The following is a 25424-nucleotide window of genomic DNA, read 5'->3' on the forward strand; positions in this document are numbered from 1 at the left end:
AGCAGGCCATTTCTATAATTAAGATCGTTTTTGCCAAGTTGGGTATTTCGTTTAGTCCAACAACTGGGACGAAACTTCATATGCTTTCTCATATTTTTGGTGCAATTGCGGGTTACAATACGGAATTTACAGTTCAAGTGGTTAAGAATAATAATCCGTACATTTAATGTCCTGTGTTCGAATTCTTCTTTTCCTCGATGTCTTTTGTATCAATTTATTTGAGTATAGAAAAATGCATTAATTATGCATGCATGATGATTGTAGATATAATTGAAAGTGATCATAATCCATCCTAAATGGTAAGGGTGGCCCCAATAGCAAACAACAAGAATACACCATCGTGTCGTGCACATGGAGTGGTTTATTTTTAATTTCCTAGGATGAGTATGCACATGTAATGTAACTGTAACATAAGCACCACCTGCGAAATCTTCAGTCCCACTTTCCACGAGAGACCATCACAAATTCACAAATTTCAGAATCTGAGTAGGGGGACGTTGGGCTCATCTGAGTCATTTGGTGATCATCGGAGATATATGCAGCTACTTGAGCTCTGCCTTAACCCATAATCATCCATAAACTTGATTTGGTCTATAGTCACTTGTAAATACCCACTCAACCTCATGCTACCCAAATGACCGAATAGGTCACAATGACCCAAATCAACACACAATGATTCTAGACATGTCATGCATTTTGAGGATCACTAGTGGGTTGTAGTTTGAAATGTACAAGAAGAAATGTTACGACTACTTTTATTTATATGGCCTGGGTCAACCTAAATCCGCTTGGGGGATTTATGGGTGGCACTTAATCATATTAAATATTTATAAGAAATTTGTAACTTAAATGATTAGGGACGTTTACTCATGCCCTTCGTGGTTCTAGATTTGATTTCCATATCTTAAATATCGTTTGTATTTAAATAATGTGGACTAAGAAAGGAGCATTGAAATGAGCCCACCAAATAAAAACCTACCACTCAAGAAGTCCGTTTCTCATGGAGCTAGAAATCATCTCAAGATGAGCACAGGCCCACAAGAATAATAGCAAACTTCAAGTTTTTGAAGCCCAACCAAGAACAGTTAGATGCCATGGCCCATGCCAGAGATTCAAGCAGGAACCCAAAGAGGCCCAAAGCGCGAGATACCATGAGAAAATAGTGAAGCACCAAACTGAAAACGGCAAGGCTAGCGCGCACAACTCGGTGAGTGGTAGTGTTAAGAGGCCTTCCGCAATTGCTGCTCATTCCACACATTCTCCTCCTTATAAAAACTGTATGAAAAAACTAACCTCTCCCACCCCTCCACTCCCTCCACACCCACTTCCTATAAAGATCAAGTGCCCGTTTTCAGCTTCAAGCAAATCTACGTATCTGCAAATGGTAGTTTCATTTTCAACCAATCAGGCATTTAGCTTCTTTTCGCTCTGCATTCTTTATTTCTGGACCTTTTTTTCCTTTTTCTTTTTGTTATAGATACCATGACCAAGTTAATGGCATACAACTCCTTTTCTGTTTCTGAGGAAAAATGAGGACATGCTCCATGTGCTATTCGAACTTGCAAATACCAAAGTTGGGACTTCAGTTACCTTCTCTTGGATTAACATCTTTAGGCAGAAGAGCAACAATAACCACCATAAGTCAACCACTTTTAGAATGCTTCAGAAGCATACAATACTCTGATGCTCCAGCAAAGATTTTGGACAACGAATTTTTAAAGCATTTTGTGAAAGTATTTGGTCTGGATCTTGAAACCACTGGACTTTCCAGAAAGGAAGGACGGATTGTTGAAATTGCAGTCCGGGATCTTCATGGAGGCAAGAACAGTTGTTTCCAAACCCTGGTAAACCCCGAACAACATGTTCCAAATTCTCATATCCATGGTATTGGTGTCACATTCAGGTGTCCCAAGGTATGCTGTTCTTTTAAGGCCTTTTAATTTCCTGTCATTATTATTTTAGTCAGGCATTGCAGGAAGTTATTATGTATAGTTTTTTTTTTGTTTTTTTTGAGAACATGTACAGTTGTTAGAATATGACTAAACCTTCTAAGGTGCTGGATAACATGAGTACTGGTAGTTACTTGTAAATTTAGTTGATGAAATACTAAGCTAATGTAGGCATTAGGCAATACCTGATTACAAGTTCTTGTTTAGGATGGCGGAGTTGATTCCAATCCTTGTCTTGTCGAATACATCAAAAGCCGCCAAGTACCCGGAGGGCAATGTTATACTTGCAGCTCACAATGCACGCTGTTTCGATGTACCATTTTTGCTCAAGGAATTCAGATGCTGCTAATTTGATGTTCCTCCTGACTGGTTGTTTCTTGACACCCTTGCTCTGGCTCGAGAGTTGAGGAAATTACATGGTAAGAGCTATAAATGTAGGAAAGAAGAGAAAATAAAAGAAAGAACACAGTTTCTTTTACAAGATTAATGATTTCTGGTACTATTGACAGGATCAAGGGCTCTTCCAAAGATCTCACTTCAGGGACTTCGTGAGTTCTATAGGATCCCTCTAGAGGGTTCAAATCACAGGGCCATGTCAGATGTAAATGTGCTATCATCTATACTTCCCAACATGACTTTTGACCTGAAGCTTGGTGTCGATGACCTTTTGCAGAGGACTTTTAAGGCATCGGCCTGCAACATTACGCGAACAAGAACATGAAGAAGAGCTGAAGCTGCAAGCATGCGGTCGTTTTCTGCTCCTGTTTTCCTCCGTAGCACTGTAATTATGTAGGCAATTGGTTGTTTGTGTATCATTTCGGGTAATTTCTGTCCAGCTCCAGCATTATCACAATTGCCTTGAGATATGAAACAACATATTTCGTTTCCATATATGATCATGATTTTGTTTGACATTGACTCGTAGATACTGTTGGAGTGTAAAACCCAGAAATGGTTAGTTCAATGAAAGTGTGGACATATTTTATTTATGAGATTGCAGCAATGAATGTGGTTTATTTGTTCACGTGATTGAATCATACACGTGAGGGATTTCAAGTGTTTATTATTTTAAACTAAACGCAGTCAGTAATAAGACAGGAAATGTTATTGTCTGAGAATCTTTGAGTACTGCAATTAGTTATGAGGGAATGATTTAGGTTCAAAGTACAACTAGCACATTAATTAAAACATCATATATCTCCTAATTATGTAGGACACAACCGCTTTAAATCAGAAACAATATTGACCTGATATTAGTACGAAATACATTGATAGCACGTAGATGCTTTGAACGGTTAGAGCATCTCTAGCAGTAGTAGTAAATAAATTTTTTCAAATTAAAGTTTGTTGACCTAAGTAGCAATTTCAAAAGTCTTCTTTGCTACTTGAATACTTTCTGCTTCAACATACTCTTCAATTCAATTAATGCAATATCATGAAAAAGAATGAAAAATATGTACGTATTTATTATATGAAAAGAAAAAAAAGAGCATGTTTTTAACATTTTTAGGTTTTGTTTTTCCAAAATAAAATTAAATGTTTGAAGAGCCAAAATCAACTTACCAGTCATGAAAAGAGAGAAAGATGTTGCCGTTTTGATGGCTAAGGTTGAAGAGGCTATTGGAGAGAATTTTTCTGATGTGGCTCACCTATTTTAGAATTCCAAAAGTGTTGAAGAGGCTGTTTGAGATGCTCTTACTCCACAATATCACTCAATGCTCAAAACTTTATGTAATTTTTGGCCATCTTTCAACTGCCGTTCATGGAAAAAATCATCCAAGATGTGAAAAAAATACAGTTCTTTAAATTAAACTAATATGATTACGTGAGTAACTAGCTAAACGATTTTTAGTTTGGAAATATTTTTACTCACCACTTTAACCTAAAATGTATCCTCATTATCCTTCTCAACACTCGACATATGTTCATGAGTATAACCATAGTTAATTATTTTCTTTGTATTTGCATAACCATGTCTATACTCATGGATACGTGCCAAGTGTTGAGTATGATTATGATGGTACACCTTGGATTAAAGTGTTGAGCAAAAATAAAGACATCCTTATTAGAGAAAGCATTCTATACTCGAAAAAACATCTAAGATGATTTTTCTTTTATGGGGTGTTTACTAATCCATAATTAGAATCAAAATGGTTTTCCCTGTTTCCCTTTTCAGTGTTAATTTCGAGCAAAAGAAGTTCAAATGGATTTGGATTTACATAACTTAGTCCAATCCAAACCAATTTTCGCTAATTTCTCCAAAGCGTGCGGGGCCCATACAGTTCTAATCAAAACGTGCGCGAGAAGGCGAGACCGCAAAAACCGCGTTAGGCCACGAATATTAAACAAAAAATCGAAAAAGAAAAAAACTCTGAAATCACGACCTCCACACGTGTGAATGACATTCACACACACGCTGTCTGTCCACTGAAATCCTTCCACCTGTATAAAAAACGCATGGCTCTGGTCGTTAGGGGCATTCCCGAAATTAACAGGAAATCCACGGGCTATTACCACCACGTAGGGACTATAAAAAAAAGCTTAACCCCTGCCGGAAGTTCGGTAGAGAGTCTTCTGTGTTCTCTCTCACGCTATTTCTCGGTCGCTTCCTCACACTCACACCGCCACACACACACACACACACACACACTCGCTTTATCTCTCGTTGTCTTCAATCTTTCTACGGTTTTATAAATTCGGACCCAAATTCGATTTGAGCTCCCAATTCGCCATCGCCTTGATTGAATTGTGTATGTGTATCAAGATGGAGTCTGATAATTCGTGGAGCAGTCTCTTCTCGAGCTCTTCGTCGAGGCGGTACCAATCTCGATCCGGTCACTTTTCCCAAACTACCCCAGGTTCGCGTCATTTTTCTTGTTTTTTGGTGTTTTGTGAATTTGTTTGGTGCTGATGGTTGTGGTCGTTGCAGATCTGTTTGCGCACGACGAAACTGATGGAGACGATGAGTTAAAGGCCGAGTTTTTGTGCCCTTTTTGCGCCGAGGATTTTGATGTCGTTGGGCTTTGTTGCCACATCGATGAGGAACATCCGGTGGAGGCTAAGAACGGGGTATATACTTCAATTTTTTGAATTTAGTTAATTTTGAAGTTTTGTACTTTTAATCGATTAGTTCCAGCTGGCTTTGCTTTTAGAAATTTGGAAAAGTACGAGCTCTCAAGGTTTTCTTTTGTTTTTCTCCTAGAAATGTTAGTGTTTTTGCGTTTTGATGATCATTTAGTTCTCATTTTAGCTTAGAAAGGAACATTTTATTTGCATAATTTACAAAGAAACTCGTGATTCCGTACAGATTGAGCGAACTTTAGGGGAGGAAATCTATCATTGTGATAGCATTCAAAGGGATGCTAGTGGTTTCCTTGGTTTTTTGTCGTTTGGCTGTGGTTTTGAATGGGTTTGGTTGAGTTGGACTTTCCTTTGAGTAGGTTTGAGTTGCAACTTAGAGGTACTTTTGTTGAGATGGGTTTGTTATGACTGGTGATGGAGTGCATGGGGTAGATGATGGTAAGACAAGAGGGTTAATCATCTTAGTATTTGATTTTTGTTTGAAGCCTTTTAGAAAGGCAATGTTGGAATTTTCCTTGTTAGTGTTGTGCGTGGTATGCTCAACACTAGACTGGTATATGGCTTTGAGTGTGACCTATGGGTTTGAGCCAGTCTGTAGGAGCTCGGTTAGTCAGGTCAACCTTGTAGTTGTCTTTCTTCGTTACTGTACAGATAGTTAATCTTGCATGTGTAATTGTTTTCTTAAATTGAATAAAAAGGTAGGACTGCTTCACATGGGTTGTTTATGAACGTGCCCTTTGTTACCATTTATAATTTTCATTTCTCTTGGATTATTTATGAACTAGCCCGTTGTTATTGTTTTGAATGTTCTGTTTTCATTTTTTTTCCAGGTCTGTCCAGTTTGTTCCAAAAGGATGGGAGCAAACCTTGTGAGCCATATTACCACGCAACATGGGAGTTTGTTAAAGATATCCTTTGGTGAATTTCACTTTAGTTTTGAATTTTTCCATGCTTGTTTTGGTTATCGTTTACATACATGCTTATTGTATCTATATCTGGAGGTTGAATTCGTTATCAAATGAACACTTTTGAAAGAAATAAGTGTGATTTAGAAAAGCCAACTTTTGTTGTATTTAATTTTAATGGCAGAACATATGGGTATTACAGTCAGAAATGGTTGTTTTGTTAAAAATATGGCCTTTATCTTAGATTCACTCTTGCATATTTTCATGTATCTGGCCAGCACACTGACTAGTTATCATAGTGTTGTTGAGTATCACCTTCAACTTGTTCCTTTTGTTAGACTGTTCATTTGCACCAGTCACTCCTATTCTAGAATGGCAATTTCTTGCATCGAAACGTGGATAACTTTCACTTCCATGTTCATTTATGTTTTGGTCGGATTTCCATTTTAAGTCTGGAGTATGAAGTAATGCGTTCCTTGACTACAGATTACGTTCAGCGCAAGAGGAAATTTCGCAGGGGATCTAATTCAACATTTTCTATATTAAGGAAAGAGCTGCGAGAAGGAAGTTTACAAGCCCTTCTCGGAGGTTCTTCTTTCCTTGTTTCTTCAAACACGGAAGCTGATCCTTTGCTGTCTTCCTTTATTTATAACCCACCCACAGTTGATGAGGATGTGAGCGCACAACCCGATCCTTTAGTCGAAGCTTCTTTTGTAAAGGAAAGCACAAAGGAAGAGTTCTCGGAAAGGTATGAGCATTAGCATGACTTTGAGTCTATTTATTTGTTTTTGTTGTATGTGGTGAAGTTACTATGATTTCTATAGAGTTTTAACGCTGTCTGGTCTATGATGACAGAATCGTGCAACAACCACCGCTATCGCATAAGGACCAAGAAGAGAAGGCGCGGAAGTGTGAGTTTGTTCAAGGATTGCTGATGTCCACCATCCTTGATGACTTATGAGTTAGAAGAGGGTGTAGTGGGGAGAGATACGGAATTGACAAGTTAGGACCAGAGCGCAGAGCCCAAGTAATATGAGGGAAGAAAGTCGTGCTATTTATGTATCAACGGGTAATAGTTAGATCTGAACAAGCATGTATTCGTATTGTACTCGGAGCTTTATGTGTATAATGGAAATATGAAATAAATTTATCCACTTGCCTTTTGCTTTCTACATGTTTTTGATAACCTGCCAACGGTTATCTTGGAATTAATGCGCACTGATCATAAGTTGGTAACTTCAAAAATTCAAATAGGATGGGGGAAACTTTTCATGTCACTAGATTCTGTAAAAGGAGAGAATTTTTCGTTCTACAAAGAAATGCAGAAATTGGAAGGTGCTAGACTAGATTTGACAATGCAGCCTGGGTTGGTTCTATGAACCTACGTAAATGGAAATGATTGTCGGAAAGGAGCAGATGGCAAAATTGGAGGAGTGGGAGAAACTCATCTAGGATTTCAGTACAGTTTTGATGCCGTCTAAAACTGGCCCACACTACGAGATTAGATTCATGCATAAAAGACTCACATTTCCAGTTGTCCTCGCAAGCAGAATCCGACCAATCATAGACTGCTACGTGAAAAATTTATTAAGTGTGGAATGCCACGATTGATCTGGGATTGCAAAATAATGTTATTCATGTTTCACACAAGTGTTTCTCTCTACCAGGACTCTACTCACCAATATCCATTGACAAATAAAAATTGATTTTAAAAATAGGAAATGATAGAATAGTTTATTAGCAACAATAGATTCACGGTAATTATAAAGCGTATGTTAAAAAAAATTAGCATGTTAGCAACGTTAGTTTTCTTTTGGGGGCAAAAAAAAAAAAAGCAGACATTTTATATTTAAAAAATTACGTTTTTTTCTTATTTAAATTTTAAACAAGGTGGAAACAAAGATGTAAAAAGGCTAGTTTGTTGTAAAAGAAAAAAAAAAGTCACTACATTTAATAGAGGTAAATTTGGAAAATAAAAATTAGCTTGTGTGATATATTAATGACATTGTTTTAAGTGTAAGGAAAGTGACACAGAGGAAAAGAAAGAAGATCCAAAAGAGAAGATTAGAGAGAAAGTTGCTAACATTCTCCATAGAGTAAAGGCAAATCGAAAATCGAAATAATTCCAATATTCATTCAAAATAAGTAAACATACCACTGAATGATCAAAATAATTCCAATATTTATTGAATAATATTAGTCTTACCACATTTTTTATACCACATGATGTGACAGCTGATGTGTATATACCACATCATGTAAAATACTAGTTTCTGTTTTTTTTAATTTTATTTATTAAAATACACTTCATTCATTTAATTGATGTGGCATATAATATGAATATGCTACATTATGTAGTAGAGAAATATAGGATAATAATTTGGTAAGTGTAGCATTACTCATATTTATTTCGGGTAAGTAAACATGCCACCCAAGGGGATGGGTCAAGCCACAAATATTAAACATAAAAAACCTCTAAAATCACGACCTCCACAGGTGTGAATGACATTCACACGCACGCTATCTGTCTAATCAAATCCTTGCACCTGTCTATAAATCGCATGGCTCAGGTAGTTAGGGGCATCTACGAAATTAACAAAAAACCCGCGGGCTATTTCCGCCACGCGGGGACTATAACAGCAGGGTAAACCATACCGGAGGTTCGGTAGAGAGTCTTCTGTGTTCTCTCTCAAGCTATTTCTTGGTCGCTTCAGCACACTCGCACCACACACACACACACTCGCTTTATCTCTGGTCGTCTTCAATCTTTCTAGGGTTATATAAATTTGGACCCAAATTCGATTTGAGCTCCCAATTCGCCATCGCCTTGATTGAATTGTATTTGTGTATCAAGATGGAGTCTGATAATTCGTGGAGCAGTCTCTTCTCGAGCTCTTCGTCGAGGCGGTACCAATCTCGATCCGGTCACTTTTCCCAAACTACTCCAGGTTCGTTTTTCTTGTTTTCAGTGTTTTGTGAATGTGTTTGGTGCTGATGGTTGTGGTTGTTGCAGATCTGTTTGCGCACGACGAAACTGATGGAGACGATGAGTTAAAGGCCGAGTTTTTGTGCCCTTTTTGCGCCGAGGATTTTGATGTTGTTGGGCTTTGTTGCCACATCGATGAGGAACATCCGGTGGAGGCTAAGAACGGGGTATGCAATTCAATTTTTTGAATTTAGTTAGTTTTGAAGTTTTGCATTCTTAATTGATTAGTTCCAGCTGGCTTTTCTTTTAGAAATTTGGAAAAGTACGAGCTCTCAAGGTTTTCTTTTGTTTTTGCCCTAGAAATGTTAGTGTTCCCCCCCTAGAAATGTTAGTGTAAGCGTTTTGATGGTCGTTCAGTTCTCAATTTATCTTAGAAAGGAACATTTTATTTGCATAATTTACGAAGAAACTCATGATTCCGTACAGATTGAGCGAACTTTAGGGGAGGAAATCTATCATTGTGATAGCATTCAAAGGGATGCTAGTGGTTTACTTGGGTTTTGTCGTTTGGCTGTGGTTTTGAATGGGTTTGGTTGAGTTGGACTTTCCTTTGAGTAGGTTTGAGTTGCAACTTAAAGAGGTACTTTCATTGAGGTGGGTTTGTCACTGGTGATGGGGTGCATGGGGTAGATGATGGTGAGACAAGAGGGTTAATCATCTTAGTATTTGATTTTTGTTTGAAGCCTTTTAGAAAGGCAATGTAGGAATATTCCTTGTTAGTGTTGTGCGTGGTATGCTCAACACTAGACTGGTATATGGGCTTGAGTGTGACCTATGGGTTTGAGCTAGTCTGTAGGAGCGCAGTTAGTCAGGTCAACCTTGTAGTTATCTTTCTTCATTAATGTACTGATAGTTAATCTTGCATGTGTAATTGTTTTCTTAAATTGGATAAAAAGGTAGGAATGGTTCACTTGGGTTGTTTATGAACGTGCCCATTGTTACGATTTATAATTTTCCTTTCTCTTGTATTGTTTATGAACTAGCCTATTGTCCTATTGTTATTGTTTTGAATGTTCTGCTTTTTTTTCTTCCAGGTCTGTCCAGTTTGTTCCAAAAGGGTGGGAGCAAACCTTGTGAGCCATATTACCACGCAACATGGGAGTTTGTTAAAGATATCCTTTGGTGAATTTCACTTTAGTTTTGAATTTTTCCATGCTTGGTTTGGTTATCATTTACATACATGCTTATTGTATCTATATCTAGGGGGTTGAATTTGTAATCAAATGAACACTTTTGAAAGAAATAAGTGTGATTTAGAAAAGCCCGCTTTTGCTGTATTTGATTTTAATGGCAGAACATATGGGTATGACAGTTATAAATGGTTATTTTGTTAAAAATATGGCCTTTATCTTAGATTCACTCGCATATTTTCATGTATCTGGCCAGCACACTGACTAGTTATCATCAGTGTTGTTGAGTATCACCTTCACCTTGTTCCCTTTGTTAGACTCTTCGTTTTCACCAGTCGCTCCTATTCTAGAATGGCCATTTATTGCATCAAAACTTGGATAACTTGCACTCCCATGTTTATTTATGTTTTGGTCATATTTCCTTTTGAAGTCTGGAGTATGAAGTGATGTGTTCCTTGACTATATATTACGTTCAGCGCAAGAGGAAATTTCGCAGGGGATCCAATTCAACATTTTCTTTATTAAGGAAAGAGCTTCGAGAAGGGAGTTTACAAGCCCTTCTCGGAGGTTCTTCTTTCCTTGTTTCTTCAAACACAGAAGCTGATCCTTTGCTGTCTTCCTTTATATATAACCCTCCCACAGTTGATGAGGATGTGAGCGCACAACCCCGTCCTTCAGTCGAAACTTCTTTTGTAAAGGAAAGCACGAAGGAAGAGTTCTCGGAAAGGTATGAGCATTAGCATGACTTTGCGTCTATTTATTTGTTTTTGTTGTATGTGGTGAACTTACTATGATTTCTATCGAGTTTTAACGCTGGGTGGTCAATGATGACAGAACCGTGCAACAACCACCGTTATCGCATAAGGACCAAGAAGAAAAGGGGCGGAAGTGTGAGTTTGTTCGAGGATTGCTGATGTCCACCATCCTTGATGACTTATGAGCTTGAAGGGGGTGTAGTGGGGAGAGATATGGAATTGATAAGTTAGGACCAGAGCGCAGAGCCCAAGTAATACGAGGGAAGTTGTGCTATTTATGTAACAACCGGTAATAGTTAGATCAGAACAAGTATGTATTCGTATTGTACTCGGAGCTCTATGTGTATAATGGAAATATGAAATAATTTATTCACTTTGCCTTTTGCTTTCTACATGTTCTTGATAACTTGCCCAAGGTTATCTAGGAATCAATGCGCACTGATCATAAGTTGGTAATCAAAAAATTCAAATAGGATGGGGGAGAACTTTTCATGTCACTAGATTCTGTGAGGCTGTAAGTAGGGGTGGCAATTTCGGACACGACCCGATACACGCACGAGAAATTAGCGGGTTCAACCTGCACGATAAAAAAACGGGTCAATTTCGGGTCAACTCGTTCTGACCCGTTTAATAAATGGGTGAATTTCGGATCAACCCACTAACTCGCTATAATACCTATATAACCCGTTTATTAAACGGATCGTGTCAACCCGTGTACAATCCGTTAATCCGCTAAAAAATAAACATAAATGGAGACTTTAGCAAACACACAAGGGGTTTCGAACCCCTACCATCCTCATTTCTCTCAAACATCTTATCCATCATGCTACAAACAACTTTGTGATTTTATGGTATGCCTTTTGATATTTATAATGTTTCTTTCTCTTGTCTTTTTCCTTTCTTTTCCCTCTCTCTACTCCTCTTTGTTTTTTTTTTCTCTCTTTTCCTTTCCTCCTCTCCTTTTTTTTTTCCCTTCTCTTTAGTTTTCTCTCATCTCTCTTTTTTCTTTCTTTCTTTCTTTCAATCTTCTCTCCTCTCTCTCTCTCTCTCTCTCTCTCTCTCTCTCTCTCTATTATTTTTTTCTTTCTTTTCCTTCACTCTTCTCTCCTCTCTCTATCTTTTTTTTCCTTATATTTTCTCTACTCTCTCTGTTTTTTTATTTAAATTACAATTTTTTCGGTTGTGAGTTTTGTAACATGCATGTTATTCTTAATGAACCCGTTACACGACTCGAAACTCGCACGATAAAAGACGACCCGAACTCGACACGACACGTTTGTTAAATGGGTTGGGTTCGGGTTGAGCATTCTTGACACGTTTATTATCCCGACACGACACGAACTCGACACGACACGACCCATTGCCAGCCCTAGCTGTAAGGCCAGTTTGGTTCAAGGAACGAATTTGAGAGGAAATAATTTCCAATGTCATTTCCTAAGGGATGGGAAATGAAAAATTCATTTCTCACGTTTGGTAATGCTAGGAAAGTAACCGAGAGATGTCACTTTATTTCTTTTCCCATGTTTCTTTAAGTAGGAATGAAAAATAAAGTGTGTATAAAATTTTAATTATACCTAGATTAAATCAAATAAAAAAAGAATGCATTTAATAATATATTGTAATTCTAAATTGTTAATGGAGACAAAATGGTTATAAAAAATATTTATTTAATATTAGCTCATTTTCCCAAATTTTTCCATGAAGAGGGAAAACAAAACCCAAGTTGGGAGGATTACTTCATTTTCTCCCCTACTTTTCCATGTGTCAGGCAATGATTTCCAATGCATGGACTTACCAAACATGGGAAAACAATTGATTTCCCATCCCTAAATCTCATTTCTCATGAACTAAACGGGGCCTAAAAGGAGAGAATTTTTCGTTCTACAAAGAAATGCAGAAATTGGAAGGTGCTATACTAGATTTGACAATGTAACCTAGGTTGGTTCAATGAATTTACGTAAATGAAAATAATTGTAGAAGAGGGGCAGATGGCAAAATTGGAGGAGTGGAAGAAATTCATTTAGGATTTCAATGGAGTTTTGATGCCGGCTAAAACTGGCCCACACTACGAGATTAAATTCATGCATAAAAGGCTCACATGATAATTGTGTTACCAAAATTTTCTTATATACAAAAAGGAAAGTCAGGAATTAAAATAATTTCAATATTCATTCAAGATAAGTAAACATGCTATGGAAAAATCAAAATAATTCTAATATTCATTATGGGTAAGGTCTAAAATATCAATGGTATCGGAAATATTGATAGTCTAAAAACACGAAAATTTTGATGGAAATATCGAGATATTATCGATGTCGATAAAAATTGAATAAAAACCACAGAAATTGTAAGAAAAACATAAAATTTTTTATTGAAACTTTGGAGAATGTTTATTCAGTCAATTATCCATTAGTTTATCACAAAAAATTGGAAGGAAATGCGTTGCATGATGGGTTAACTGATTTAAGTTGATTATATAGAGAGCTGACAAACACTGTGAGTTTAGAAAATATATAATAATTAATGAAAGAAGATTAAACACACCATAATCATTTATATATAATAATTTACTACACTATTTTACGCTTTATACATTGCATGGTAAAATACATAAGTGACTTAGTACCAAATATAGTTCTTATAAGGTTCAAATTTTTTTTATTTTTTTGGTGAGATGGGGCCAAGAAGGCCAGAACCAAAATTTTCACTATCTTCATCATCTCTATATGTAGAGTAAGTGTATTGTGAAAAGTAGTCATTAAATGATATGTAATTGTTCAAAACAAAACAATATAAATTACATATTTTAGCATATTATCACAAAAACATAAGCAAAATTGAGGTTAAGGCGTTGGATGAGTGAAATGACAAGGGTTTGAATCCCCTTTGTGTGTGTGCTCTATGTTTTTTTCTTCATTTTTTTCATTACATCGATATTTTCGATATTATAGCGATATTATAACGATATTTTAACAAAATATTACTAAAGTGTGAGCGAAATTATCAATATCAATATTTTCCGATATTATCGTCGATATTATTGATATTTATACGATATGTGTATGATACGTTCTGAAATATTCGTGATATGAAAAAACGATAATATCCTCGATATTTCGTCGATATTATCGATATTTTACACTACGATTCTAGGTAAGTAGACATGCCACCCAAGGAGATGGGACTTTTTCGCTTGTACTTCAAGTTCAAGGCAGACAGCCCAAGTCCATCTGGCACGATGTGCCATTTGGAGAATGAATATGAATGCAAGGAGTCCCACATATTTCATCCGATGATATTCACTTATTAGTTCGCCAGGCGATCACATCATAACACAACATGTTCGTGTTGAACTGAACTGTCAATTCTTACACATGCTAAGATTAAACATACTAAACAAAAGGCACCTATACATATATATACAAACATCAGTAATTTTTTTATTTCTTTTTCATTATCATCATCATCTAGATAGTAATTAAAAAAAGAGTCAATAGCTACAGACATGTTCCTGAGAGATCTCATCACCCTAAACTTCGAAATAGCAAATAGACTAAGAAGAGCTGTCATCATAATGCCTGATGCAATGCATGACGCCCATTCTGAAGCACACTCCCAAATTAAAAGGCCTTTATTAATGATAGTTTCATCACTATTCTTCTTTCGGCCTATCAAGCAAAGCCCTCACAAAGCACAATCACACGCTTTCATAATCCTGCTTTGATGTAATATAAGATTTCAATGGGCCAAATCTACGTAATATAACGACAGGAGTGAGTGCCAACAGTGTTATCCAACCAATAACATGAAAAACCGGCCAGTGAATAGGGTTTATCCTCATCAGTAGGTTATATCCCATCTGTATTGGGATGATAACTGCAAGCTGACTAGAGATAACTGCACGCTGACTAGAGATAACTCTCATCCTCACCTCCTGGGTGTGCTGTGTGACACAAAGAAATTGAAATCCGGATGATTAACTTGCAGTAGCCTGAGCCAGTTGTCAGCTGCTCTCAATAGAGAATTAGCCTTTTGACACTCGTGAACTCCGTTAAGATTCCAAAAGGAGACCTTGAACTTGTAGGAAGCAAGCCCAAAGATTGGCAACGAGTGCTTGAAGGTTGCATTTTGTACCTCTCTAGCTTGTGCACCACTAAACCGAAGCCTATCAGTGCTTGTACCTGCCAAAGGCCCCCAGACAATATCATTAACCATAATGAGACCTGCAAAACACACAAGTAGAGAGAGAGGGAGAGAGTGATGGTACCCTTTATGGGAGTCGACAGGGAATGAAAGGTTAAGAAGCAGGCATCCAGGCTCTGTAATGTTGGACCTGTAGGTATCCTATATATCGGATACCTTTATCAAGAATTTACACATAATTTTTTTTAGATTTATGATAAGATTTGTATCAATCCTCTGTTGTATAATCACTGGACTGGACAAGGGTATAAAATGCATACCATGCTACAGAAACCCAACTAGAAGGTGATAAATCACAGCTCCTGTATGTTCTCAGCTCTGGAAATTGAGATGCAAGAACTGAAATCTGTTGGATGCAAGTGGTGAATGTATGTTACGATCAAATTCAAAAGGAAAAAAAAAAAAAAATATCAAATTCAATGTGGTGTTCTGAGAAGATCAATGACTTGCCTTATCAGCCAAAGGTTCACGACCAAATGGTTGATCATGCTCCATATATTGAAATATAAGCTGACCAGGAGGATTGCAAACCTCACCACTTTCGTCACTCGAGGAACCATTGAAGGGTTTATTCCTTGGTAAGGCTCTATTCCAACCATGGCCATTTACATCTGCAACATTCTGCCAACTTAAAGCACTATAAGGAGCACCATTTAATCCTCTTTCTGTTCCATAATCACTGCTTCCATCGCTACTTGTCTCCCTAGATGACTCTGCATCACTCTCATCACCAGGCCTCCTGTAACAAGATGCACACAAGAAAAGTTACTAACCAACAGATTGATCGCCTCTGAATGAACATTGAGCTTGTGTTCTTCTGTACAAAATTTATTCACGGCTAAGGAATATGTAATTCGTTGGCTCCAGTACTAGCATATTTCACTAAAGCCAAGAATAATACAGTTCAAACTAGCTATTAGCATACAACTCTGGGCAACATTTTGCCAAGTCAAGGTGAGATTATGCCAAAAACTGTAAGACATTCACTTTACCACAAAGTAACACCATATCCAAGTACCACATCATGCATCATATCAAAGATCTTGTCATCCACTGCCTATAAGTTGCCTCACCTGATGAATAGACCAACCCCATTACACTGCCATAATTCGTCTTCACAACCTAATTTCAAAATCTATCTTTCCCACTGCCTATTATCACCTCCATTTTCCCCACAGAGCTTGATAATAACACATTAACTATCCTCATATACTGCAAGACTCAGCTACATTTTAAAAAAAATGTAACACAACCAACAAAGTGGTATCCACAATCGCCTTAACCATTCCATTCAAAGAATTGGTGGATTTCGTAAAACAGTTTTTAAGCTACAAGTGAAGGGGCTGTAAATGAAGACATTAAAATTTCAGAACACTGTAACATACAAATACAATCAGGATTTCAGGACATTGTAATAGACAGATATAATCAGGGCAAGTAGGCAACTAAATCTCAGAGAGTGACTCAACAAAGAGATCATACACAACAACCTCAAATGAAGTGCAAGGAATCCAACAATGATAATAAAAGAATTAATCACACCAAAATGCACAGCAGGCTCCATCTGCTTCAGTCACTAAATGCAAATTTCCTTGAGATTTTCCCCACAAAATGACACTTATGTCAACCCATAAACTAGACACAATAAAGGATGAACAGTAACAATAAAGCATGAACATTGCACAGAGTTTAGCAACTACAAACATAAACTATAATCCAGAGTGCTTAAGTAGAAAAATCACAAAGACTGAATTGATTGAAAGTGTTGTGTTTACGATATTGCTGACCTTATTCTTGTGGAGGGCTTTGATGGGTCTACATAGAGCTGAATAGCAGACAAATAAGGAACATAGTACTGGATAACAGAGTCACTCCCATTCAACAAAAGCGGGACACCTGCACCGTACGCACTCCACTCCTTGAAAGACTCCCATAAATCTCCAAGAACAAAGTAGGGATGTAACTCTGGCTCATGAGTTCTCCATCTCCTCACGCTTGTCTATCCATCGCCAAAATGGGACCTCATGAGAAACGCATGTACAATTACAGTAACAACACACCAAACCCGCAACAGGAAATTGCCATATAAAATTGAAAACCCAATACGTATGATTCTTCAAGTAGAAAACTTTAACTAAAGTTTGACAGATAAGTTGTATTGAGCTCAATTTGGAGTGTTTAGAAGTGATACAGATAACCAATTTGAAAATTCTCAGCAATGCCACAAAAATATACACAATTCCTCGCCTAAATTTCCATAATCTGGGTTGTTTGAGTGCAATTAACCATTATTTTCTAGCAAACTCAAACAAAGCCTCACAGCCCATAACACAAGTAATGATTTTTCTTATATATTTCATGATGATTTTGCAATACCTTGGGGATATACTGAGCCTGAACCACGGGCGTGGTGTACTCCAAGAACCGATCCAAATTCGTGGCATCGGTGAGCACTGCCCGACCCGACCCGGAACTGTGCGACGTCGCACAGTCGTCGGACTCCAGAGACTGCCTTTGATGCTTCTCTTGCTCTAGCTTTTGTCGCTGCTGCTGCTGTCGTTGTCGTATCGCTGGCGGGTTGTAGAACCGGTTCTCACCCCGAGTCCGACCGATCGAGACGCCGCCGTTGCCTGACATTGCCTAAAAATAAAACCAGTATACGGTGTCGTATCGAGGCGAAACTGTTTCGAGAGTATGGTTTTGAGCAGACGAGAGCTGAAAGAGGTTTTTGAGGGAAAGCGAAGAGTCCAGAAGAACTTGTGGTCTTGTGGGCTTGTTCCAGAAGAGCTTTCTATATATGCTGGATGCGCAATTACGATAATGTCCTTCCCTGTTCGAGATTGACGGACTTGTCCAGCTCCGAAGTGGAAACTGGAATGTATAGTCTCTACGCTCCCTGATTCTGCGAATCTACTTTCAGATGCGTTCTTCAGGGCAAGTGGGTGGGCCTGAACCAGCCCAATTTAGCTGGGTCTAGTGGGCCTTGACCCGACCCGTTAAAAGACTTGATTGTCCCTCATTTCTCAGTGAATACAAAGAGGTGTAGGCAAAGTATAATTCTATCGAGTTTGATGGTCGTTGTATTTTACTGTACTGATGACAAAAGCTTGAATCAGTCGTCTATGAAATTAGGCTTTTAGAATTCATGGGGGTATTTATGAGAATTGACAAGTGGTTTACAATAATAAAGAAATCAGATTGCTGATATATATATATATATATATATATATATATATATTAAATACCAAACCAGCTATAGCATTTTATTAGATCAATTAAAAAAGTACATAGGGAGCCATCTCGATTAGCAATACGATGGATATGGGTAAAGTTTCCCGGTGACCAAAGTCAACTGTAGAGTGGAAACGATCTGGAGAGAATAAATCACAAAGTACTTGTCTAAAAACCCCTATCTACCGTTTAAGTTGTCTTAGATCAAGTCAATTACATCAAGGACAAAACTTGGCCGCCGATATAACTCTAGAGAAACTAGACCAACTAGCAAATTCAACAATTTTTTTTTTGGGAATTACAAGAGAAAACCAGACAACTCATAGAGTTTTTGGACTTTAATACCAAACTACACCAAATCTAAGAAACCAAACAACACTGACTAAAGGAGCAGCAACACTTTGCTCTACAAATGATGCACAACCAAAGCCATCTAGATCCATAACAAAGACAACCAGATCTGCCAAGAGGAGAGAAGAGAAGAGCATCATGATTTGCCAAGGCACGGGAGAATACCGAAAATCTGATGGGGAATAAACCCTAGATATGAAGCGTCTTGTTCTATCTCCTCCACTCTTTGACATATGCTTTGCTGTGAAAATCGACGGGATCACAAAGGAGGAAGGGAGAAGCAGAATGGAGGAGAAGGGAAGGGGGGGATGGGAAGCCACCGATCCTAAAGGAGGCGGCGGCTCCTAGGGTTTCTTTACTTTTCGTTAAAACTCTCCTCCTAGAAAATTACGCCTTCTTAAGAAACAACATTACTTGCAATTGCATGATATAGTTAGTTTGATTGTACTCTGGGTCAGAGATGAGATTCATTTGTTATATCATTCATTATGATCCTTTAGTAATTGACATATAACTTATCATGTCGTGATTAGGTCAACTCATGTAGTTATAAATAGGACATTTTAAATTGATCAGATTTTGTGACAGATGAGATCCATTTGTTCTATCAGTTACCGTGATCCCTTGGTAGTTGACATGCCTTGTCGTATGGTGATCATGTCAACTCATGCAGTTAGAAATATTATGCTTTAAATTGATGATGGCAAATGAGATCCACAGTTATTATGATCCTTTGGTAGTTGACATATGCCTTGTCGTGTAGCGATGGTGTCAAACTTTAGCCGTGTAGTCTTCAAATTTTAGTCTTGTCATGTAGTCTTCAAATTTTAGTTAAATTTAAGCTAACATAGCTACAAGGGCGGAATTATGAATTTTTCAACGGGTGAGTTAGCTAAAGTTATTAGGTTAAAATATAATGATAATTTATTGGTATTGGTAACATGCTCTGACTATACCTTCATTCAACAGATTTGTGGTTGAGTTAATAACATGCTATGACAATGCCTATTGGTATTGGTAAGGTATGAAATTGTATATATTTTTAATTTATTTTTAGGTTAAGATACTAGGCTACATTGGTGTAATATTTTTTTCTCTCAAAACCTTCCCTGGGCTACAGCCCATGGCAACCTAAATAGTGGTTCCACCAGTGCATAGCTAAAAGTTATGATAACAAACTACTTAAAAGGTGTTTTCTCCATCAATGTTCTCTATTTTGACTAATATATAATATTTTATTATTTTCCTCTTCTCTTCTCTAAATTAAGAGTTCATTAAAAAATCAAAAAGTAAGTGGTGAAAGAGGGTTGTGGGCCTAGGAAAAGAGATGAGGAGGAAATGGAGAACCCTCAATTTCTCTCTCCTCCTCTCTAAATATAGAGAACAACCAAACTCAAATATTAAGTTCTCCAAAATAGAGAGTCATATAGTAAGTATGTTGGAGATGCGTTTTACCCTCATTCTAGTTAAAATGCCTAAAGACATGAGTATAGCAACTCTGCTGGAGATGCTCTTATATAATTTATTATGAGATTTGCTAATTGACATAGACCTTCTTGTATGGTTGTTCGATCAACTCATGTAGTTAGAAAATATAATACTTTGTTTTTGGTCAAGTAGAAGATATACTTTAAATTGATTATTTGGTATGATATCCATTTATTATATAAATGATCACAATCTTTTGGTAATTGGCATATGCAAATATCTTTAAAAAAAACCTTGCAAATATCATAAAATCCATAATTTTCATTTTATTTATTGCAAATGAAAGGAAATACAACATTCACTCTTCAATCAAAAGCTCCAAGCACAAGCCAAACACTATTTTCGAAGGAAAAAGAAAAAAAGAGAACGAAAACCACACCATTATTTGATGCCAAAGAGGACATAAGATTGAATAATACAGCTATGAAAATTTAGTTGTAGGCATCATGGTGTTCCAAGAGGTAGTTCTCAATGAGCTTGAAGAGGTGGGAGGCCTTCTCTTTGCCAGCCTTAACATGCTCTTCCTTGATCTCAAAATCACCCTTTGTGTGGTAGTGGCTGGTGCTCTTGACGACAGAACCACTGCCAGATGCCACCAACTTATTCTCATATGAGATCTTCTCAATTGTCTCAGAGATTGCATCTCCTTCAATCACACTGTACTTGTACACGAAGTTCTCTTTGTCAATCCCATCAATTCTGTGCTTCACATAGCTGTAAGTGCTACCTGCACAAATATATACATATATACCAGATGAATCTTTCTGTTATGAACTTATGAGATAAGATGACCCCAAAACAATATTCTGTAACATTATTATAACAAACCAGAAGGAAAAAAAAATCTCTAAACTTACCTTCACCAAAGTTGATTTTCTTGATGGTTCCAACGCCTCCATCTCCTTCAAGGATCTCAGTGCTCTTAACTGCCTGTGGTGCAATTTTTGGGACGAGGTTGTCAGCATCAAGAACAAAGGCATTGAACAATCTAGCAGGAGGGATGACAGAGTTGATCTCGGTTTCATATGCGAACACACCCATGATTCTGTAAAAAGTGTTTGGGAAGTGAGAAAAAAAATAATTGATGGAGAGGGAAGGCTAAGAAAGATGATGTAATTAAATGGGAGATTTTGGGTTGTGAAGAAGAGAGGAGGAGTTATGGTATTTATAGGAACCAATTGATCAAAAGGTTAATGCAAGTTTGTAATTGTTTAATTGGTTGTATTCATTGTGACGTGGGAGCCATTACTTTTGTACAAAATTTTTTGTAATTTAGTCATGGGAAGGGCCATCTGCAAATTGAATTTAAAATTCCAATTAATCCACGAGGTGGACTAACCTCAATTATTTTTTGCCTATTGTTTGAAAAAAGTTAAAAATTTCCATGTGCATGAAATGAGTGCATTGGCTGAGCATATTCTGTAACAATATAGTAGCAAATTGACAGTGTCTGTGACTCCATATATACGATGGTTCAAAGAAATAACTTAGTTCTTTGTTGGCTATTGAAATTTGAAACCACTCTTGGGCTGCACCGATTAAGACTAGATAATGATACATACAAAAGTATGAACGAATCATATTATTTAAGCAAGTTGGCAATAATTTAGTTTATCTGACCATACAATGTAATGTGGATGTCTCTCTTGCTGGTTTATTAAGTGGGTCTTTCAATAAATTCTTTAAGGGGTCTAGTCGGATTGATGACTCCAGTTCTTTTCAGTGGTGGATTTCTGGGTCATTATGTTTTTTATGTTGATGTTTGATGAATGCTGGGTTTCTTAGTGAATAATTTCTGGTGAGGGGGATTTCTCATTCACATACAATTAAGAGTATTTCCAGTTGGAGGGGCTAACCTGGGCGAGAGGCCCCCTAGGCCTCCAATCACGTTTCTAGTAGCTAAGGTTTGCCAGGGAAACAATGGGCTCCACCAGCCTGTGTAGGGCCCAAGGCAAGATGACTTAATGCTGACGTCAACAGCCAATTTAAATTTTAAAAAAATGAAAAAAAAGGAAAAAAAAATCAGAATTTTTTATTATTATGAATACCTAGCCATATTCTAAACTCCCCACACCAAAACTCTATATAAATTCATCTCCTCATATCTAAATAGTGGTTGCCCTTAAGTGCAGTGGGTGAAAAAAAAAAAAAAAAACAAGAAGCTAGGGCAGGCACTATTTGTGTGAATAGTAATATCTCTTGCCTTCCCTTGCTTTTTAACAGCAAATGGGTGAAAATGCTCTAAGGTGCCATGGTGATTCAAAACCTGAGACAACTAATCTACAAGTCAAGTTAAGGTCATTTTTCACTGGGTTAGACCTTGTTGGCATTATTTTTTTTAGTAAATTTAAGTTTTAGCCACAAAAAAACTTTCACTTTTGGAAAAAGCCAAAGCTTTTTCAAAAAAGGCAAAAAAACCTCTCAACTTTTAAACAAAAGACATGCAAATGTAAAGGATTTCTTAGAAAATTCAAAAATAAATAAGGGCAATTTTTTCCATTTTAGCTTCTTTTAAAAAATTTCTCTCTCCTTTGGCCTTTTCCAAAATCTCTTTTTTTTTTTTTTTTTTGGGTTCTACTATTATGTATTTTTACAACTGACATGGTCATTGGCTGTGTTACATAAAAAAGTTGGTAAACGTGGACTGTGTATCAATGGATAAGAGCATAAGACTTGTTTCTAATTAAATTAAAGATTTTGAGCCATTTCAATTTGAAGATGTGAAAACCCCCAAAAGGAAAACTATGTGCAATCAATTGTTGACCCATTGATATTGGAGCCCACGTTGAAATGCAAGTCAAGTCATCCTAATTTGAAGTTTGAAGTTCTGGAAGTGCATACTAGTTGTGAGGTACGTACGTAGGGACAACCATATTTGGAAATCTGGAATTTACTTCTTTGAAAAGTTTCTGCTTCCAATTTTTGATCAATTAGGTATTAGGCACCACCCTATTTGAAAAAAATGGTTCGATTGCTTAATAAAAATTACACGTAGATGATTATTGATGCATGTGAAATTTACCATAAACTCGTATTACTTAACAACTAACAATTTATTTACGTTAATGTAAACGACTCTCCTGAGGGTGCTACTGTAACTACTGTTATTACATGCTGTGCAGGTTGATGAACATCTTAACATAAGAAATCAGGGCAGAACTTTACCAAGGACAGATCATAGAGATCTGACGTTATTCCTCCAAAATGTGGTAATTAGTTTTTTTGTTTGTTTTTGTTTTTTTGTTTTTTTGTTTTGAGATATTTAGTGATATACCCATTTCTAGCACTAATATTATAAATAAACCCTACACAATTGAATTCCTATAAACAAACCCAAAAAAAACCCAAAAAATGATAGCTAGCCTTATTGAATTTAATATTGATTATTAAATTACTTTGATGCCCTATTGAGTGCTTTGGGTATTTTTATGAGATTTTGGGGTTGGGCTTGTTTTAAGAAATTGATGGCAGTTTTGTAATTTATAAGAAGTTAAAAGCTTTTTTGTTATGTTGTAAATGGGCTTTGAGTGTGTTTCTAAAGTCCATTTTATATAGGGTATTTTTATAATTTGGGCCCCCATATTGGGTATAATAGTGAATCCCCCTTTAAAATTACTTCAAGTATATATATACTTCATCGGGTGGTAAAACCAAAAAGAAAAATAATCAGATCTTACAAAACAATAATTTATAGAGAGCTTGCTCATATATATCATATGCGGCCACTTTTGAATAAACTTTTAGAGCGCCTTCATTGACTGAAATAATTATTCAAGAAACTCAAAATCATGATTTGTTTTCCTCAATGGAAACATGCACTGAACTTTGCCAAAGCTCTTTTTGTTCTAGCCAAACCATCAGCCTCGTTCTCTATAAATATACCACCTCTGCTACTCACATTTCTTCATCTCAAACTTAAGCTTTCTAAGATCAATTTAATCACCTCTACAGAATCCATTCTTTCTTTGATCACATTTTCTAAGCTCTTAAATCATCATCATAATCATGGGTGTGTTCACTTATGAAACTGAGTTCACCTCTGTCATCCCACCACCAAGATTGTTCAAGGCCTTTGTTCTTGATGCCGACAACCTCATCCCGAAGATTGCCTCACAAGCAATCAAAAGCTCAGAAATTGTTCAAGGAGATGGAGGGGTAGGAACCATCAAGAAGATTACCCTTGGTGAAGGAAGCCAATACAGCTATGTGAAGCATCAGATTGACAGCATTGACAAAGAAAACTTTGTCTACAGCTACAGTTTGATTGAAGGAGATGCTATATCTGAAACCATTGAGAAAGTCTGTTATGAGATTAAGTTGGTGGCATCTGCTGATGGAGGTTCCATCATAAAGAACACCAGCAACTACCACACAAAGGGAGATGTTGAGATCAAGGAAGAGCAAGTTAAGGCTGGCAAAGAGAGAGCCTCTGGTTTGTTCAAGCTTATTGAAAACCACCTTGTGGCCAACCCAGATGCCTACAACTAAAATGTTCTTCATGTGATAATGTAGCATGTTAAAGAGAGTCTTTAGTTCCTACTTCCAGAGTCATCATCATTCAATGAGGTTGTTATCCTTTTTCTTTTCTTTCCTTGTTGTGTCTGGCCTTTTGCTATATCAAAGTGTGAATGCTGTATTTTTTTCATCCTCTAATAAATAAAATGAATATCATTTTATGTTCTTATTGTACTTGCAAGTTTTGTCTATAACATTATTGCAAAATGAGTTACCAAAGCAAGCATGCCCTACTTTAACTCAAATATACTCTGTTTTCTTGTATGCCATTTGGGAATTGTTTTCTTGTATGCCATTTGGGAATTCATACCCTGGGAGATCAAATTAATCAAGTAGGATTGCTTTAAAAATAAATGAGAGTGAATGCTGCAGAGTTTTTCTTTTGAGCAATAGCATGCCTGCATTAGGCAGAAGATTAAGGCCAAATTTGTAGTCTGCTATCCGGTGTCTTTTATATCCATTCGGAGATGAAAAAAGAAAAATGGTTAGACTTTAAAGTCTTTGAGTCCGTGTTGGATTGAATCACATTTCCTACTGTGTTGAGCTGAACTGAGCTGAATACTTTTACTGGGAGAGCAATTTGAGCTAAAATTTTTATGTTTGGATCACCAAAGTCTATGAGGAAAACTTGTACCGGGGCTGTTTATGCTGCTTTGTTCTGTTCAGCTACATAGCACTGTGGTAGGAACATCCTTACACAATTTGTTATCGGACTGAAATAATGACATAGCATAGGATTAGTGTTGAATCAATTGGCCTAAACTGGACACGTTCCGATGTGTTGAGAATATTTTCATTCCCAACGGACATGTGACATAATCAAAGTCTAA

At 36.9% G+C, this 25424-nt stretch overlaps 5 protein-coding genes and 1 pseudogene across 7 annotated transcripts; 4 read left to right on the forward strand and 2 right to left on the reverse strand.

Moving 5' to 3' along the window:
* Positions 1–1376: 1376 nt before the first annotated feature.
* LOC117615718 lies at positions 1377–2868 on the forward strand (annotated as a pseudogene).
* A 1590-nt stretch (positions 2869–4458) lies between these two features.
* Positions 4459–7105, forward strand: LOC117623797 (protein DEHYDRATION-INDUCED 19 homolog 4-like). Of its 2 annotated transcripts, none has more exons than XM_034354791.1 (5): positions 4459–4807; positions 4879–5018; positions 5861–5938; positions 6427–6683; positions 6791–7105. In XM_034354791.1, the coding sequence occupies exons 1-5, from the start codon at positions 4702–4704 to the stop codon at positions 6894–6896; spliced, it is 687 nt and encodes a 228-aa protein (XP_034210682.1). In that variant the 5' UTR covers positions 4459–4701; the 3' UTR covers positions 6897–7105. The 2 variants fall into 2 exon arrangements, with proteins under 2 accessions (XP_034210682.1, XP_034210673.1); XM_034354782.1 differs by having other exon boundaries at positions 4506–4807; positions 5861–5948; positions 6422–6683.
* Positions 7106–8517: 1412 nt separating this feature from the next.
* On the forward strand, positions 8518–11196 carry LOC117623809 (protein DEHYDRATION-INDUCED 19 homolog 4-like). Of its 2 annotated transcripts, none has more exons than XM_034354802.1 (5): positions 8518–8883; positions 8949–9088; positions 9956–10033; positions 10522–10778; positions 10886–11196. In XM_034354802.1, the coding sequence occupies exons 1-5, from the start codon at positions 8790–8792 to the stop codon at positions 10989–10991; spliced, it is 675 nt and encodes a 224-aa protein (XP_034210693.1). In that variant the 5' UTR covers positions 8518–8789; the 3' UTR covers positions 10992–11196. The 2 variants fall into 2 exon arrangements, with proteins under 2 accessions (XP_034210693.1, XP_034210702.1); XM_034354811.1 differs by having other exon boundaries at positions 8540–8859.
* Positions 11197–14222: 3026 nt separating this feature from the next.
* Positions 14223–17908, reverse strand: LOC117616169. Its single transcript, XM_034345400.1, has 6 exons — positions 17386–17908; positions 16797–17008; positions 15460–15748; positions 15270–15355; positions 15074–15165; positions 14223–14987 (listed from the first exon to the last, which is right to left on the reverse strand). Exons 1-6 carry the CDS (start codon positions 17644–17646, stop codon positions 14734–14736), a joined length of 1194 nt encoding a protein of 397 aa, XP_034201291.1. The 5' UTR covers positions 17647–17908; the 3' UTR covers positions 14223–14733.
* Positions 17909–20400: 2492 nt separating this feature from the next.
* On the reverse strand, positions 20401–21195 carry LOC117632704 (major strawberry allergen Fra a 1-3-like). Its single transcript, XM_034366259.1, has 2 exons — positions 20937–21195; positions 20401–20806 (listed from the first exon to the last, which is right to left on the reverse strand). The coding sequence occupies exons 1-2, from the start codon at positions 21118–21120 to the stop codon at positions 20511–20513; spliced, it is 480 nt and encodes a 159-aa protein (XP_034222150.1). The 5' UTR covers positions 21121–21195; the 3' UTR covers positions 20401–20510.
* A 2810-nt stretch (positions 21196–24005) lies between these two features.
* On the forward strand, positions 24006–24763 carry LOC117634046 (major strawberry allergen Fra a 1.08). Its single transcript, XM_034367950.1, has one exon. It carries the CDS (start codon positions 24085–24087, stop codon positions 24565–24567), a length of 483 nt encoding a protein of 160 aa, XP_034223841.1. The 5' UTR covers positions 24006–24084; the 3' UTR covers positions 24568–24763.
* Positions 24764–25424: the final 661 nt, after the last annotated feature.

Source organism: Prunus dulcis, chromosome 1 (assembly GCF_902201215.1).
Source record: "Prunus dulcis chromosome 1, ALMONDv2, whole genome shotgun sequence".
Classification (NCBI taxonomy): domain Eukaryota; kingdom Viridiplantae; phylum Streptophyta; class Magnoliopsida; order Rosales; family Rosaceae; genus Prunus; species Prunus dulcis.